The sequence below is a fragment of the Pogona vitticeps genome, chromosome 2 (genome assembly GCF_051106095.1).
Source record: "Pogona vitticeps strain Pit_001003342236 chromosome 2, PviZW2.1, whole genome shotgun sequence".
NCBI classification, from domain to species: Eukaryota; Metazoa; Chordata; class Lepidosauria; order Squamata; family Agamidae; genus Pogona; species Pogona vitticeps.
Window position 1 is genome coordinate 18,718,794 of NC_135784.1, and position 18,419 is coordinate 18,737,212.

At 45.4% G+C, this 18,419-nt stretch overlaps 2 protein-coding genes across 2 annotated transcripts in view; both read right to left on the bottom strand.

Moving 5' to 3' along the window:
- The window catches only part of LOC110091514 (uncharacterized), a 33,709-nt gene that overhangs the window by 3,119 nt on the left and 12,171 nt on the right, over positions 1-18,419 (bottom strand). The window contains exons 5-7 of the mRNA XM_078386811.1: positions 6,897-7,041; positions 2,106-2,948; positions 1,348-1,468 (exon numbers count right to left, since the gene is read on the bottom strand). Of these exons, the coding sequence (XP_078242937.1) occupies positions 1,348-1,468; positions 2,106-2,948; positions 6,897-7,041 (1,109 nt within the window). The remainder of the gene's footprint in view (positions 1-1,347; positions 1,469-2,105; positions 2,949-6,896; positions 7,042-18,419) is intronic.
- On the bottom strand, positions 9,664-17,804 carry LOC144587456 (uncharacterized). Its single transcript, XM_078388151.1, has 4 exons — positions 17,649-17,804; positions 14,378-15,399; positions 11,427-11,508; positions 9,664-10,822 (listed from the first exon to the last, which is right to left on the bottom strand). Exons 2-4 carry the CDS (start codon positions 15,170-15,172, stop codon positions 9,945-9,947), a joined length of 1,755 nt encoding a protein of 584 aa, XP_078244277.1. The 5' UTR covers positions 15,173-15,399; positions 17,649-17,804; the 3' UTR covers positions 9,664-9,944.

Sequence of the window (18,419 nt, forward strand, 5' to 3'; positions counted from 1 at the left end):
ATGATTTGTTGCTTAAGTCACAAATTGTGGGGCAGCCAGCTAAATTAACCATGGCTTCTTTCTCCCATTTCTGGTTTGTTTATCTGTTATCAGCACCTGTTTCAGGGGAGGCAGCAGGGGAAACAAGCCAGGGACAAGCCACAGTTGCTGGTTCAGTTGTCACGGCAAACCATGGTTTAATCATACCTGACTTCCTGTGCCAGCAATAAGCCATAGAGTTAGATTTACACATACCTATCAAAAGACAGACTGAGTGGGGAAACTGCTCTTGAGAATGGAGAAGGTTTGGAGAGCAGGGTTGAGATTTCAGGTTTCCTGGTCTACAAATATTCTAATTCTCTATTCTAATTCTTCGATGTGATGTACCTAGAAATCTTTGAGGTTTATTTAGGCCCAACTCCACCCAACCCTGTTCAGAAAAAAATGCTCCCAGAAGGCCTTGGGACAGGAACAGGAAGCTGGGGCAGAACTAGGCCTAGCTAAGCCTCAAAGTCTTATAATTTAGGCCTGTCTTCACATTGATGTGTCTGAAACGTGTCTACAAATTAGGCAGAAGTCCCAGAATGAAGAATTAAGGCATCTGCCGTGAAGACAATCTGAAAATCCCATCCCTGGTGGACATATCAGAGGCAGCAACCAACAGAAAAAAAATTCTTTGATTTTTTCTTGTAGAGATGTCTCTATGTGAAGTGTTATTTATTTTATTTTTTTAGAAATCTCATGTGATAAGATAGTTTGGTGGTTATAACACCCACCAGTGCACTTATTACAATTTCTGTACAAAACCAGATTTCCCCCCATGAAAATACACCCCAATGATAAACAACCCTAAAATGATGCCTCTAGTTCCTTTGTTGATACTGTGTATCTCCCCTAAAAAAAAACCTAGGACATAAACGAGCACATGATTTCTGTACTACATTTTTTTTATTATATTTACTACCTTGATTGTGCATTTGATTGTGAACCACTAATGGGAGTGATATATTTAAACTGAAATAGGAAAGAAACCAATAAAAAGGTACAGTGGTGGTCTTGATGGAAATTAACGGATAACAGGACAGCTAGGTGCACAGCATTCAGCCAGCGAAAAATTAAAAATAAAACAGAAAAGAGAAAGAACAAAAGAAGTGTTTCGTATTTGCAAAAAATTGAGAAATCTTGGCTCGAGAAATCACTAAAAAAGAGAAAAAAATTGGGAGGGGGAAGGGGAAGGAGAATAATATTCACCTTCCTAATGCACCCCCCTTCCACCCACCTTACCTTCTAGATCTCTAGGCACTTGAAGTCTATAAAAGTCTATAAAATATGTCTATAAAAATATAAACCACGTAAAGGGATCCTCACCCATAAGCCTGGCCTCTTCAGAGTCCTCCTGCTTTGGCTCTCGGTAAAGCTGTTCTGGTTCAATAGTGGACAAATCCTGTTCAGCTTCGGGGGTACTTGCGGTGACCTGGTGGATCAACACCTGAAAGAGATGGGAGGATCCCAACAGTAGTCGTGACCTGACCAATGCTGGATAATGGACCTCAATCGGATGTATACTAAGATCCTTGGATCTGCAGGGGATCAGTTCCAAGTAGCCCCCCCCATCCTGAAAAACACAGATCACAGCAGTCTCTGGCTCCATCTAGTGACCAGTTCCGGTAACAACATTGTAGAGAGAACCCTATGCATAGCATAGTCTATGGCACCATCTAGTGGCCGGTTCTGGTAACTTCATCTTTATAAATAATTATTCCTAGGTTTTTTCCTTTAATATTTTTAGACCACGACTAATAATCAGCAGATATGAATCCCGTGGATAAAGGGGTCCTAGATTGTTTCTTAAACATGCATCTCTTGATTTGACTCTAGCCCTGTTGTCTGTTTGACTGTATATATATTTTAGGGGACTTACAGAGGTTGCAACAAGTCGCATGAGGCCCATCCAAAACACCCCCCTGACCAAAATGCTGCCAAAATTGGGGGGGGGGCAAACCAGGGAACTTTGGCACGGATGTCTATGAGTCCCTGGAACCCAGACAAATATTTTGGTAACACTATACCACAGGTCCCCCCCCTTGTTTCTCCCACCTCTGTATAAGGCAACAAGTTCTCCTCACCTGATTTTCTGGTCTCTCCTTAGCTTCTTGTTGCTTCAGCAGGAAATCCTCGGCCAGGGCCACTGCTTGAGAGCAGGTCTGCGGGCCACCTTCCATCACCCAGCTCTGGAGCGCTGGCGGGAGGATGGCCAGGAACTGCTCCAGGACCACCAGCTCCAGGATCTGCTCCTTGGTGTTCCTCTCCGGTCGCAACCACTGGCGGCAGAGTTCCCAGAGTCTCTGGCACACCTCCCTTGGCTCTTCAGCTTCTGGGTAGCGGAACATCCGGAAATGCTGCCGTTGGGCTTCCGTCTCGAGCGCAACGTCGTGAAGGATCTCTTCCTTGATGGTCTTGTATTCTCCACTGTGGCTGGGGTTTTTGTAAGCTCTCAGGGTGACGCCGTCAACATCTGCACTGCCAGACGTAAGTTTGATGTCTCCATTGGGTGTCTCCTCGAGTCCCACCATCTGTTGCTTCCTAATGGCTGGTTGACTACCCTCAAGATATCCCTCGAGAGGTGCCTTTGTATCATCCCACAAGGTTTGGGAATATCCAAGCTGCGTGTCAGGAACACGAACTACCCTCAGGAAGTCTTCAGAATCCCAGCATTGGGACAATCCCTCGTCCGGTTCCTCTTTCACACAACACTGTATACCTCCTGACTGGAACAGGGCAGCTTGAGCGTCTCTCTCTCTCTGCTCAGCAGCCATTTTATCCTGCTGACAAATCAAAAGCATGAAATTGTGATGAAGTGAAAAGTCACATTTCCATAATTTGAAAATGCACGATATGAAAAGTTCAACCAACGATCCTGAAACGTTCAGATTTTGATATTCAATGAGATGGAGCACAATTATTTCTATCTTTATTTATTTCCTATCTCTCTATCTCTAATTTCTCCCTCAAATAGGCAGACTGTCCTTCAAAATAAGAGATCAAGGCGGCTTACAAAATTTTTGTAATTTTTATCCTGCCCATCAAGTGTTTTTTTTTTATTTTTGGTTTTAATCTGCCCATCTAGTGGTTGTGATTAAAAAGACAACACAGCTGAAAAGTCTGCATACCCACAGGTATTGGCCAATCTGAGCTGTGCATTTACATCGGTTTAAGGCAATTACATAATTTTTGCAACTGTCACATGACTGTAAATGCAAGCCATGACTCGTTAATAATGGGCAATCCACGACTGTCATTTACGCAGTTACACTTGCATGGTGTAAATTGGATCCTGGCCATTATTAAATTGTGATTAGACATCTCCATACTAAAGCCACTACTGCCAAACCTTTTGAAAACATATCAGATATTAAAATGCACACCACGGGGAGCAGCCAGTGAGTTCTCTCAAAGTTAAGGCTGAAGAGAAAAGTAGAACAACAGCGTGGGTTGGTTGGTGGGAAACACAATGAAACTCCGAACACACTGGGCAGAGGCAGAAGAAGCCACCGGGGTCATCTCTTGGAGATGAGCGGTGTGGGACTGCAGATGGGTAACAGAAGCAATTGTTGTTAAACTGCGGAATTCACTGCCACATGATGTGGCAATGGTTGTCATCATAAGCAGTGTTTGGAGGGAACCGTACACATTTGTGAAGAATAAGCCAGTCCACTGCCCCCCTCAAAAAGAAATATGCTATTCCTTGAAAATTAAGTCTGTGTTTACTTCCTTGTGATCAAACATAAACCAAAACAAGGCTAATGGTAAAACCACTCCCTGAACATCTTACATACCTTGAAAATCCTATTAAGTTCACCATAAGTCAGACCATGGCACAAAACAGCCATGCTCTCTGCTCACAGCAGGTCCCATGTGCCTGTGGTAAATAATTTGAAATCCGCTTTTTTCCAACAGTTAAATTAAAACCACACACACACAAACGTAGATTGAAATACTTTCAAAACCAACAACCAGCATTTCAAAATCAAAGACAAAAGGTTGTTAACAGCTTCTAGGAATACAAGAGAATTGCAAAATAAGAGAGCAGATAAATCGATTTCCACAAAAGTAGCCCCTGTTTGTTTACGGCTGCAAAACATAAGCTGTTGCCCGCCCTGTGAATGAGTTTGGGCCAGGAGTGCTTGTCTGTTTTCTGCACACACAAAAATATGAAGGGGCATAAATCTGACATTAGGAACCCGCGACACAGAAAAAGTAGTTTCAGAAGAATTCAAGAAAAATTCAGCCTCCAGGACACTCCATTGCAGTGGCTACTGAAAGGAGAGAGGGAGAGAGAGAGAGAGAGAGAGAGAGAGAGAGAGAGAGAGAGAGAGAGAGAGGCATTATAAAGGGAGATCGGAAAGGAAAGCAGTGAAGGCAGCTACATAAACCAGTTCTTGTGTTTCCCCATGAGTTGCAGCAGAGATCATGGCTTTTTATCAGACTGCATTTATTAATATCCAACTTTCCGCTATAAAATAACTCTCTTCCAAGACCCTCTCTGATAAACAGGTAATTCTTCGCATTCCTGTGACAGCTAGATCATCATCCTAGCTTGTTCATGCTAATTAAGAGCTTGATCATCTCATTCCTGTGTCAGTGCGATCCATTGTCACATGGTCTATAAGCGGTAACCTCACCTGCTCACGGGACAGGTATAAATATATCTGTATATATATATATACAGGACGTTTATTTTCCAGCCTTTAGGTCAGAAGGAGTGGATTTAGAGCTGTAAAAGCTCATATAATGGGGGGGGGGGAATATTGAGTATTATAAAATTCTCTATGGGTCCTGTCTCTACTGGTCCGCCTTGGGTCCTTTCAAGCAGAAAGGTGGGGAATGAATGAATGAATGAATGAATGAATGAATGAATGAATGAATGAATGAATACATACATACATACATACATACATATACATACATACATATCCCCATTGTGAGACAGACTGATAGGGATACCTCTCTGAAAAGCATCATTTTGCTCTCTTAAGAACCAATCAATTTCTTCAGGCCCCTAAAAAAGTAACTCGTTCAGGAGATTGAGTTGTGTTTTTTTTTACTGATTCTCAAGCTCACTTCCAACAGAGCTAAATAAGTTGAAACAAGTAATTCAAAGGGCTGGACATCAGCCAGAGACAATATTAGTATTTGAAGGCATGCAGCAAGCCAGCAATGGATGATATAAAATTAAATAATGCTTTTTTTCCCCCAAAGCATAGCTAATCTTTTTTTTTAATTGCCAGCTGGTCCTTGAGATCTCAGCAATGCCCTGTCCAAAGATTTCTAGGCAGCAACTCCAATGCGAGCTTTTAGGGTCCTAAGCTTCACCCCTGAACACAATAGGGACCCTGATTTTGGAGAAACCCAGAAAGGATGACGTTGGTTAGCTTTATAATTCTGGAAAATGAAGAGAGAGAAAGGGGAGAACAGAAGAAATGCAATATAAGCTACCTTTCAGCAATGCAATGGGATGCAATTCCGCTTCACAGGCCTTTCGCAAGCCACATTGTGCAATTTTTGCTTTAGGGCAATGTTGGGAGGAGGGAAAAAAAAGAGGGTTGCACCCCCCCCAAACCCAGGATGGCTGGTCAGGAAGGAACTCCCCCCCCCCCCAAATCCCTGGTCTCTCCAATTTCTGTGCTTCTCTAGGAATCCAAACTCTGATGTTTAACCCTTCAGTGCCTGCAGCAAACTGGTCGGCACCGAACGGCCCTCACAGGCAAAAGCGCATCTAGATAGAGGCCATTTTCTCCTCTTGTGCATCTGATGAGTGATGGAGGGCGGAGAGATCAGGCTAAAGCCAAGGGGGGGAGGGAACAGAGATATACATATCTCATCTATATAACTCTCACATATATCTCTTTATATGAGGGTTATATATGAGATATATATTATGTGGCACCTGAAAGACTGTATTTTAATGTGAGCTGGTCCACTTCAAGATAGGAAGGCTGCCAACTTGCTCCTCACTCTCCGCTCCTGTGCACTTAATTTATTTGCTTATTATTTACTTATTCATCGCATTCACAGCCCGCCTTTCTAGTAAAAGATTGCACTCAAGGCAGCTTACAAAAGTTTATGAAAGAAAGAAAACCAGCATTTTGCTAAAACCTTAAGAAAATAATCTAAATCCACCCCATGGTACGAGCAGTAAAAACCCAGCACTTCAGAACTGCAGGCTGGTCTGTTTACCAGTATGGTCACTGGCTTTGCAGTTTTTTTTTAAGTGTGGGATTTAATCCAGAATAGTATGATACTGTTATTCTCCTTGATCTGGACACTAATCCTTTTTTATTGCCATTTGGACTCCTTTGGTGGCCACCTCACCCTTTCGCCTTATGTTTGGCCTGCGGTCCTTCAAAACCACCAGATCCTTTTCGACATGGAAGCCGTGTCACACCTGTCTTTTATTCCTCCAACATCTGATTTTACCTGCCTAAATGCAGAACTTGACATTTTTCTCTGTTTCTTCTGTTCTGGTCCAGTTCTCCGATCCTAGGATCAAGATCCTTTTGAATCTTGGTCCACATCTTCTGAGATGTGAGCTACCCTCTGCTGGCACCAGATTTGATGAACACCTTATCTGGGTTTTTGGAATGGTTTCTATTGACTGTTTTTGAACCTTTGTGTTTGATTCTTTTTAGTATTTGCATCCTTACTGTTTCCAGCTTTCAATTTTGTCTTTTAATGACATAAGCTGCCATGGGTCCTGTTTTTAAAAGGAGAAAGGTATTTTAAATAAATAAATAAATAAATAAATGCTCTTATCCAGGTAAGAACCGCATACAGTATAATAGTGAGATTGCCATCTGGCTTTTGGCCCCCTCCTCCCACTTCTATGCATTCAAAATGGCTGCTCTCAAGAAGGTTGCCAACTTGCTCTCCACATCCTGTTCCTGCTCCCATTTAAGAGCGCGCTGGCTGTGAAGCTGCCAGTTGGGCTCATCCCACTCTTGAGCTTCGACCAGCTGTTTTAGTGGAATATTGTCAGCTTGTTCAAGGCTCCCAATCCTGCACCTTTAACAGTAAGTATCAAGGAGGTGAAGTTGCCAATTGGATTACCAGCCCCAGCTCCTGTGCACTTAACAAAATGCATTGTTTTACAGAGTTTTGGCCAAAATTGTTTATCTTCCTGCCACAGAGAGCTTTATTTTCTGATTTCTGCACATCAAGCCAGTACAGTGGTACCTTACTAGACGACGACCTCGCAAAACAACAAATCCGCATGACGATGAGGTTTTGCAATCTCTATAGCGATTTGCAAAACAGTGATTCTAATGGGCTAACAAACAACACCCCTCCCACTTTCCACATCTCTGATTTAGAGTGAGTATGAAGTGATTTATTGTTGTTGTTTTAATGTCCTATTCCAGCCTCCCAGACTTCCAGTGTGCCTCCCCTGGAAATCCTCAGCCACGGCCACCGCTTGGGCACTCGTCTGTGGGGTGTACACGTCTGCCAGCCTTTATAGATCATTGTGTGGTTTTATATTAGAGGTTAGAAAAGATTTTTCTGGGGGGCTACAACTCATTCAAGGACCAGGGAGGGAATCCTGCCCATACTCCTCACCTTGATCAGTCACACACACATCATCGGGCAAACAGTCATCAAAAGCCAAGAAAATAGCAGCTGAATCAGGAGGAGCTTCCAGAAATGGGTAGCAAGCATGCCCTACATAGGAATGTAAATCCCAGCCACCTCCATGCTGGTCCTGGGGGAAAGTTCGCAAGCTGCAAAGTATATTTGACAGAGGCTTCTCTTATTTGGTTAAAATATTTTTACTTTGCTTTTCTCCTTTAAAAAAGGATCCAAGGTGACTTACATTAATAAAAACACAATATGAAAAGCCACAAACAGTAAATTATTCAAATATTTTAAAAGAATTAATAACAACAGGAGTGAGCAAAGTGCTGGGGAGGGGGGATACACATGTAGTCCCCCAAGGCTATTTTTGAGGACCCTGGACCTATCCGAATCTCCTGCCACCATCTCCAAAACTCCTCTGCTTACACCCAGCAGAGTTAGGATGCATATGAACATTCCGTGACAGCCAATGAATGCCACGAACCTTCCTGTCTATGAAAAGATACAGATAGATAAATCCCCTCTCTTACAAAGCATAACATAGTTGTATGCCATGGTTTGCCCCGGTGTTCTTTTGCCTATAATATAAATGGAACACTCACTTTGTTTTACTTTCTACCACATCAAGGCATAACCCAGGAATTAAAGAGCACGCTGGGAACTGTTCTTCAATGAATTTTTAATAAATATTAGGTCTGGAAATATGTAATTTATAGATGGGGGTAGAAGGTCCCCAAAAATTTAATAGATTGCAGTTCCCAAACATTTCTGAGAACAGTCTTCAGAAAAACCTCTATACTGTACCTGGAACAAGTATCAAATCAAAGTCTGAAGCTTAATAATATGAGACTTCTGCTTTTTAGGTGCATGTTTCCAATAGCTTAGCAGCTACCTGAAAAAGAAACATGACACTGTTTACACTGAAGGTTAGCTAAATAGCACTCCAACCAAAATACCAGTACCTATAAAACTATACCAGTATAATTTTCCTAAGATCCATGAGTTAAAGAGTAGATTATCAGCAAAGATTTAAGTATGGGATGGGAAACAGGCATCTCTTCAGGTATTGCTGGATCCCATCACCCATCAGCCCTAGTCAGTGTGGCTAACAGCAAAGGATGATAGAAACTGTAGTTCAATATCTGTAGGGCCACAGGCTCCCTGCCACAAAAGGGTGTGTGTGTGTGTGTGTCTTTTTGGAAAGGGCGTGTTTGGCTGGCTGGTCCCTGAAGAATCCAGCAATATCCAGAGAATTGATCTATGGGGTCCCTTCCAGCCCTGCAGGTTTAAGATGATGATTATTCAAACCATAAAAGCTTATAAAGCTTTTTCATTCCTTATTAAGGTACCTGTAGCGTTCACCCTTATTATGAAGTAGTCATGCATATTCATGTTGCAGGTTAAGGTTGCTAAGAGGCGGAGCTGAGAGATATGTAATAAAGAGTCAGAGTCAGAGTGTGAGTCAGTCAGAGTAAGAGAGAGAGGGGGGTCAGAGTGGAGAGAGAGAGAAGAGTGTGGTACAGTCATGCCCCGCTTAACGATTACCCCGTATGACAAATCCGCTTCACGACAATGTTTTTGCAATTGCGATCGCAAAACAATGTTTTAATGTTTTTTTTGTTTGACGATGATCGGTTCCCGATTCTTCACATTACAACGATCAAAACAGCTAATCGTCAGGTTTTCAAAATGGCAGCTGGCTGCTCAAAATGGCACCCCGCTGTGTTTTTGGACGGATTCCTTGCTCTACAGGCACCAAAAATGGCCACCCCTATGGAGGATCTTCGCTGGACGGTGAGTTATTCAGCCCATTGGAACGCATTGAAAGGTTTTCAATGCATTTCAATGGGCTTTTTTTATTTTGCTTTACGTTTTCGCTCTACAGCAATTTCGCTGGAACAAATTAACATCGTCAAGCGAGGCACCACTGTATTTGGGAGATCTGAGGTGTGATTAGAGTGAAGAGTGAATAAGAACTTTTATGACAAATAGAAGGTTAAGACTGATTATAAATAAACCTGTAGAAGTTACCTATGATTAATAATCAAACATCTGTAACCAATAAACAAGTTTTATTTAAAAGACAGTGAAATTTGGACCTGCATCTTCATCCTTCCATAAATAATGTTGATTCAGTGATCAACTGGTGGCAGCGAGTAAAAAAGAAGTAGTAGTTTGCATACAGGTACTCTGTGTTTGGAGAGTCAGGAAAGGGGCAAGAGGGGCGAATGCCACAGTACCACAAGACTATATTTGTTTATTTGCTTTTTTGTTGCCGTGGGTACGGAATCCAGAGTCCAGGCGAAAGCGCTTCCCGTAGTCTCGGCAGATGGCAGTCACCTCTGGGAGGGCTGCCTCTGCTCAGCCTGGCCACCCCTAGCCCTCTGCACGGAGCCGTAGAACAACCCCAAGATGGTCCGGGTCTGCCCTGGGGGATCTACGGGGCAAACGGGCGGCGGGGGCCGCTTCGTAGCGAGCATGTCTCTGATGGGCTTTCTGTCCAACAAAAGTGGCAGCCGGCGGCCCCCTTGCGACACCGAGGGGACGCTCGGCTTCACCTGCTCCGCCAGCCCCCCGGCGGCATGGGTGTGCTTGTAGTGCCAAATCATGCCCGAATTGGTCAGGTGGCGCAGATCCCTCCCCCGGCTCACCCGGGCCTTGCACAGCTTGCAGATGGCAAAACGGCGGTCCTCTTCGTAGGTCTGGAAGTGCCTCCAGATTTCCGAGGATCTCTTGGGGCCCCGGGTGCCTCCCCCCATTTGCATGTCCAGATTGGGCGGTTCGGCAGGGGCCGCGTAGGAAGGGGCAGGGGGACTCCCCACCTCTGCATGAGGTGCTGGAAACCTCAACCTTGAGGACTCCAGGGGAGCGGAGTTATGCCACGGGCTTATGCCAGAAGGAGGCGGTGGCTCCTCCCCGGGCATCCGGCTCCTCTTTTCTCCCTGTTCCCATGCCTCTTCAACCAATGTGGGGTCTCGAAGGGCAGATGAGAGTCCGAGCACCGATGGCCGCTCCAGATGGAGGCCAGAGATGACCTCCATCTCCTCTGCAGCCTCGTGGGGCAACATCTGGTGTGTTGACTCGCCCAACGATCCCAGGGAAGGCCGCTCTTCCCGAGGATCAGCAAGGCTGAAGGCCGACTGTACGTGATTTGCTCCATCTTCATAAGTGCTTCCTGGCCGGCGCCTTTCGTTTCCGCCCACTGGGTCTTCACCTGTGGAAAGGGGTAGGAAAAGAAGGGAACAAAGCAGTGGCCCATTACGGATTGCTTTAAGGACTCATTGGATCCCCTTTGCTGCAGAAGAAGACCGAGAGTAGGAAAGTCAACCGTGGAGGAACTGGAAAAGATCATCTAGTGTAAGGATGTGCCACTGGAGACCAAGGCCATCCACACTCTTTGTCTTCTTGATCACCACTCACGAGTGTGAAAGACAGTGACAGGTTACAAAAAATTGATTTGTGTGAAATGTGGTGCTGGAGGAGAGCTTTGCATGGATACCCTGGAAAAACAAACAAGTGGGGCCTAGATCAAATCAAGCCTGAACTTTATTCTCAGTCGTGCCCCGCTGGACGATTACCCCGCTCTATGACGAATCCACTTTACGTTAATGTTTCTGCGATCGCTTTTGCGACCTGGGAAGGATGGAAGGGTGAGTCAAGTCAGCTACCTGAGCAAACTGGGATCCAACTCAGGCGATGAGCTGAGCCTTCACTGCAGTATCACAGTTTAACCACTTCAAGGAAACCTATTTCATAGCTCACTTCAGAGGGAAAACATAACGAGGTGTGAAAGTATTTTGAGCATGGGCCGACCTTACCCCAACAGGTGGCAACCCGATTCTGCTGATTATTCAAGAGAGCTTGTTCGGCCCCAGAGAAACGTAGCCCTTCCGCTGGGACCTGGAAGGGAAAAGAAGACCTCAGAGTTAGGGAAGGTGGAAGAAACCACCAAGAAAATAATCGTTAATATGGCAGAGCCGGAAGGGACCCTATGGATCATTGAATCTAGCCTCTGTCACGGAGGCCCAGTGGAGGAATCAAACTCCCAATCTCTGGCTCCGCAGCCAGATGCCTAAACCACTCAGCTATCCAGCAGCGCCTAATTTCTTTCTTTCTTTGTTTAAACTAGTGCCTGGCCCATTTAGTGGACAAGCCACGACTCTGGGCAGCTTCCAGGAAATAACAGAAATAACAAAAGTATATTCTACAACATTTTTTTAAAAAAATTGAGCATATGAAAACAAAACCTTGTTTGGCAAACTATAGGCTGGCATAAATTCAGTACAAAATTAAGATGACAAAGGGATGAGGTTTGTAATAAAAACACAATTGTATAAATAACAGAACATATCTCCCTGAATAGCCTCATCCCCTTTCTTCTTCACAAACTTTCTTGATGGCAATTTTACAGTATATATTTTAATTGCATTTAATTGTTTTGTCTTTTTATTGAATTTTTTATCGTTATAAGCCGCCCAGAGACCTTTGGGTAGTGTGGGCGGCATATAAATAAAATAAATAAATAAATATATTTTTTTTAAAGGCCAGATTGTGAGGGCCACAGGGAGGGAGGGAGTTCCAGAGTGGGGTGGCCACAACCGAGAAGGCCCGGCCACTGGCTGACGGCTTCTGAGCCTCTTTCGGAGTGGCCCCCTGCAGCATTAAGGCCCGGGAAGTGCAAGACGGACGAGGGGGGGGATGACCTGAGGGAGAGGCACCCCGACAGGTAGCGAGGTCCTAAACCCTAATGAGCTTTATAAGTTAACATCAGTATCTTGAATTTGGCCCAGCAGCCAATATAGGCAGGCCAGGATGGGTGAAATAGGGTCAAATTTAGATCCGCCAGTCACCAAGGTGAAAAATGGTCCTACCCAGATCAAAAGCGTCTTCTGTAGCTTCTGTGGGTAACACTTGAACACATGGCTTCAATGTATGTGATTCAGACTAAACATTAGGAGTAAATTCCGAGCAGATTCTCTCTGTGGTAGGTGAGCGGTACAGACTTAGAGGTTTTTAAAAAGTGGTTTGGACAGCCATCCCTTGGAAACGTATTAGCTGTCAATCTCCTCCACAGGTAGGGGGTCAGACAAGATGATCTTTAGGATCCCTTCCAACTCTACAGTTCTAGGAAAATAAAGCTTGTCAGGCCTTAACTTTTGGCTAATACAAGAAATGATGTGTTCACTGTCAAAAAGTGCAGCGACTGTAGCTGGATGTCCCTTCCATCTGTTCCCCGCAAAAGCAAGTCTCTACAACCAGGCCGTCCCAAAATTTCAGAATGACTGTATCTCTCTTTGCCCTCTCAATCCCTGATTCAAGCTCCAGTAGGGAGCAAGAGGGGAATATACAGAATGTTTTCCTTAATTTACACTAAATCTCACTTAAATAAATAAATTTAATAATTTAAATAATTTCTTCCTCGACTTTTCAGAGCAGGATATTAAGGTTAGCGTGCATGAGAAACAGACCCTTTGGGGGAGAAAGAAACTTGTTTTCTGACTTTTCCCCATTAAAAATGCCTTTTTGTGCAAATGTGGCAAGGGGGGAGGAGGTCACAGGTTACTTGGCTATCAGAAAAGGGGGTCACAGCTCAAAAAAGGTTGGGAACCCCTGTTCTAGACCAGTGGTTCTCAAACTTGGGTCTCCAGATGTTTTTGGACTGCAACTCCCAGAAATCCTGGCTAGCACAGCTGGTGATGGAGGCTTCTGGGAAAATGCAGCCCAAGAACATCTGGATTGGGACCCCAGGTTGAGAACCACTACTCTAGACCTATAGAGTGGACTTCACTCCCTCATTTTACCCTCATGCCAGTGCTTCTCAGCCTCGCGTCACTCAGGTGTTCTTGGATTCCAAATCCAAAAACTCTGGTTAGCTCGGCGGGTCGTGAAAGCTTCTGGGAATTGCAGTCCAAGAACGCCGGGGTCACCCAAGATTGCGAACCGCAGCCTTAGGCCAACTCAGGTTAGGTTAGCCTGAGAGCACGGGAGCAGCTCAAGATCATCCACTAAGCTCTGAGGCTGAGAAGGGAGGCCAGCCTTGGTTTCCCTGATCTTAGTTCTAAAGAGGGGTTCCCAACCTTGGGTCTCCAAGTGGTCTTGGACTACAAACCCCAGGAATCCCAGCCAAATAGCGGATGAAGGCTTCTGGGAGTTTTTGCCCAACTTCTGACTTTATAAATGATTATTTAGCTGCTTTTAGGTAAAGGTTCCCTTTGACAATTTGTCCAATCGCGTCCGACTCTAGGGGGCGGTGCTCATCCCCGTTTCCAACCCATAGAGCCAGCGTTTGTCCAAAGACAATCTTCCGTGGCCAAGTGGCCAGCATGACTAGACACGGAATGCCGTTACCTTCCCACTGTGGTGGTCCCTATTTATCTACATGCATTTTTGCATGCTTTCGAACCGCTAGGTTGGCGGGAGCTGGGACAAGCGACGGGGGCTCACTCCGTCGCGTGGATTCGATCTTATAACTGCAGGTCTTCTGCCCTTCCAGCACAGAGGCTTCTGCGGTTTAGCCCGCAGCGCCACCACATCCCAGTAGCTTTTAGGATAGCCCTTAAAGGCAATTTTTAGAGCCACTCTGAGTGCAACTTTCCAAATTGTATGCCCTTTTCTTCTCAATACTTAGAGTTAGGAAAAAAGCTAAAACACATCAGAAAAAGAGGATTTTGTAACACTAGTGAGAATGAGCTACTGAGAATAGACAGACTTTCCAATGAGTCACAATTACGTTCTGACAGTATTTTTTCCAAGCTTTGCTTTCCCTTACGTGCTGCTCCAGCCTCTCTGACTTGCAAGACCTCCCCAGGAAGTCCTCGGCCAGGGCCACCGCCTGGGCGCCGGTCTCGGGCCCGTGTCCCCTGACCCAGGTCTGGACCTCCGGCGGAAGGACGGCCAGGAACTGCTCCAGGACCAGCTCTTCCAGGATCTGCTCCTTCGTGTGCTTCTCCACCTTCAGCCACCGGCGGCAAAGCTCCCGCAGCCGGCCGTGAACCGCTCGCGGCCCTTCGGCCTCCCGGTAGCCGAAGCTCCGGAAGTGCTGCCGGGTCTTCTCTCTCCGCAGAGCCTCTCTGCGCAGGAGGGCCGCCTTCACCTTGCCGTAGTCCTCTCGGTCCCTGGCCTCCAGCCGGACGAAGGCCTGGCCCGCTTCTCCTCGGAGGGCTGGCCGGAGTCGGGCCGCCCACTCCTCCTTGGGCCACAAGCAGGCCTCGGCCACTTGCTCGAAGGAGGCCAGGAAGGCCTGGGCATCGCCCCACGGGGCCGACGCGTCCAGCAGCCCTGGCCTCTCCCACTCGGACGAAGAGGGAGACTCCACGGTCTTCAGGAAGCCCTGCCACTGGTCTTCCCACTGCCGGAGCAGCCTCTCCCCCGGCTCCGGCTGGACCTGCTGCCCCGGCCACCTGGAGAGGCATTCCCTGATATTTCCTTCTTCTTCAGGGCTCTCGGTATCCACAGCACCAAACTGCTGTTCCTCCTCCATTTTGATTTCATGCTTCACGTTTGGATCAGCTGCAGCCGGGCACTGGAAACCCACGAGGGGCTGCATCCCCTGTTCAGCCGCCATTTTGTCTGGGGTCAAAGTCCACCTCACCAAACCTTCTTTTTGTCCTTCTCACTTTCTTGAGGTAAATGCCCAGATTCTGGTTTTTCTGCCCTCTGTTGGTCCTTTGGTCACTCAAGAGGAACGTTTGGGTGTTTCACAAAAGTGCTCTGGTTTATTGAGATCGCTTGCAAAACAGATTGTTTTAAAGAGGAAATGCAGACAGTCCAGAGGGGTGGCAAACGCTCCTCCTTGACAGAAGAAAGGAAGAAAAGAGAATGAGAAAAGCACAGCACCATCAGACAAATCTACTTTTATCTTATTATCCCACTCAGCACCAAATCAACAGATGTTCCAGTTAGGACTGGTGTATCATGATGGCTATAGAAGAGAAAAATTAATAAGGAAACCCTGTTTTTTAAATCTTTCCTGTTTGTTAAATTTGTTAAGTGGTGTTAGCAAGCTACACAATGCCAGCCTCTGTTCTCTCCCTCTGCAATTGAATGAGAACAGTCATAATTAGGGGTGAGTTATTTTATGTTTGGACTGCAACGCCCAGAACTTGGCTGGTTTTTCTTTCCATGTAAACACAAAATCTCATTTTTAAATTATACTGATTTACATGACAGCGTCCTTGTGTAAGCATTACCAGTAAATAACCTCAGATACTGCACTGGAAACATTTTAAATTTTTGCCAGATATTGGCCAAAATCTGGTAAAAAGTAAGGCGTGCTTTACTTATTGTGGGTAATTGCTAACTGATGATGTAACAGGAAAGATCTCAGTAGTATAAAGGGGGACATAACAAGGTAGCTCAGTGGTAGACCAGTGGTTCCCAACCTTTGGCCTCCAGATGTTCTTGCACTACAACTCCCAGAAGCCTTTAGCACCACCTCTGCTGGCCAGGATTTCTGGGAGTTGAAGTCCAAGAACATCTGGAGGCGCAAGGTTGGGGACCACTAGTTTAGACCTCTGGTGACAGAGCCAGAGGCTGGGAGTTCGATGCCGTACTGGGCCTCTTCTACAGGAGCTGAACTCAACAAGAGTCCCTTCCAGCTTTGCAGTTCTAAGATTATTATTATATTATTCTATATAGCATGCATCTTAGATTCTCCCCAGCATTTCACCAATTTACTAAAATTACCCACAGCAAGTTAGTTACACAAACGTCACAGGAACAACGGTGACTGTGGTTATTAAGTATAAATTTATTTTAATCTCTTTCATATTCATGTTTCATATTTTTACCCTGGCTTCTTCCCAGAAGGAGGGACCCAAGGTGACTAAATAAGAAAAAAAGTACAACACAATAAAATAGAATAAATTGCAGTATTAAGTCATGGTTAATTAATCAATGATGTCAACAAACAATTCTCCAAGAATCTTCAGCCAACAGGTTTTTTCCCCCCCTCCTGTGCTAATTTACTTATTTATTTGATTTACATACTGCCCCATTAATGCAAAGCACTATTCTGGGTGGTTTGCAGCAAATAATAAAACACAGCAACAAAGAAATTACAGTAAAATCAATCAGCAGATATGACCAACGATAATTCCATTGCAACGAATGACCCCTTATAACTCCCAATTTCTCATAACTGTTATTGGTAACTTGCAAATACAGGAATGGGCAATACCTTTATTGGCCCATTGAGAATATAAGACCAAATGACTGCAGCCATTTCCACCTAAGAAGCTAAACCTGGTCCCTATACCGACCATGAGATTTTGGGACTTTTAAGAAAAGCATTTAATTTTGGTATGACCCACAAGAACTTAGTACAGAGCCAGAAGAAGATGAATTATCATTGAAAGCTGGCCCTTTGTTTTTTTTCTTTTATATTCTTAATGGTCCAATAAAGGTATCACTTCTTGCTGCATTTATTGTTTGGAGGACCATGCAGTTTTTTCCTGATTTTTCCTGGATCTATAATTTATATTACTGTTATGAGTTAAAGATGGTAATTCAACACGTTATTAGTAACTCACCACGTTACTAGTAACACAACAAGTTATATCACTGTTAGAAGTTAGATGGTAATTCGACACGTTATTAGTAACGTCAGCACGTTACTAGTAACGCAACAAGTTATTAGTAACATGCCAAAGTAGCGAAAGCCCTAAAACCGACCCGGTATCCTTAGAGACATGACTACTGTCTCGCCCTTCTACCGTCTCTTCTTCCTGGAGCCTTCGCGACCTCTCCTTTTGAAACAACCCGCTTCGCCCCGCCCTCCTACGTCACTTCGTTCGGTTGCTTAGTAACAACGCCCCTCCCCGCTGAAGCCGCGGCTCGGCTCTGCCTCCTTCGGCTGCCCCGCGCGCCGCCCGGACTCGGTCCGAAAGCGCGTGCGCACCACTGGAATACACTCCGGACGGGCACCTGCAGGTCACGTGCCTCTCTCCCTTTTTAGTCTCCCCCCCCCGTGAATTATGCCCCTCCCTCTTCGTCCTCCCCGCAGGCAGAAATCCAAGCTATACGTGCAACCTGTAGCTCACCCGACCGCTCCATGCATCTCTTGCCCCGAGGTAATCCTGCAAAGAGTTCAAACAGGGGGAAAAAAAGGGAGAGAGAGAGGAGGACTGGCTACTTCCTCTCCCTGCCGCCACAGCGCACGCCTCCTTTCATCTTTTTTTGGGAGGCCCCTCTAGGAACAACAACTCGGTGCGCTTAACTATTTGTGAGGCCACAGCGGTTGAGATAGGGCGGGACTTGGCAGAGCTAGTACGTGGCGGGGACGAGGGGGTCGGCTCCCTCCACTATTCATGCTTCTCCCCTACAGGAAACAACACAACCCTGCTGTACGAGTTGCCTGAGAATCACCTCCTGCAATTGTGTCATTATTCTATCATTCATGTTATTATTATTCGTCTTTGTTTATAATCCGTATTCAATTTCTGCTATATTATTGTATTATTTGTTGCCCTGTACCATGAAGCTGGGTGGGATAGCTCAGTGGCTGTGGAGCCCGAGGTTGCGAGTTCCAATTCCCCCACTGAGCCTCCTTGCCCATTCCGTGTTCCCAGAAGGAGGGAAGGGCAAACCACTGATTGAGTACTCTCTACTTTGAAAACCCTGAGAAAGGTCACCGTAAGCCAGAATTGACAAGTTAGGAGTGGTTTACCATTGCCAGTCCAACCTGTTGTGAATTTCTACAGCCGAGAATGACATTGGGACTCCCATTTCACGAGTCTTCGTTGGACATCCTACTACAAGACACGGGTTCTCCTCTAACTCTTATTTGAACTATGGTTGTGCGAAATGCTGGT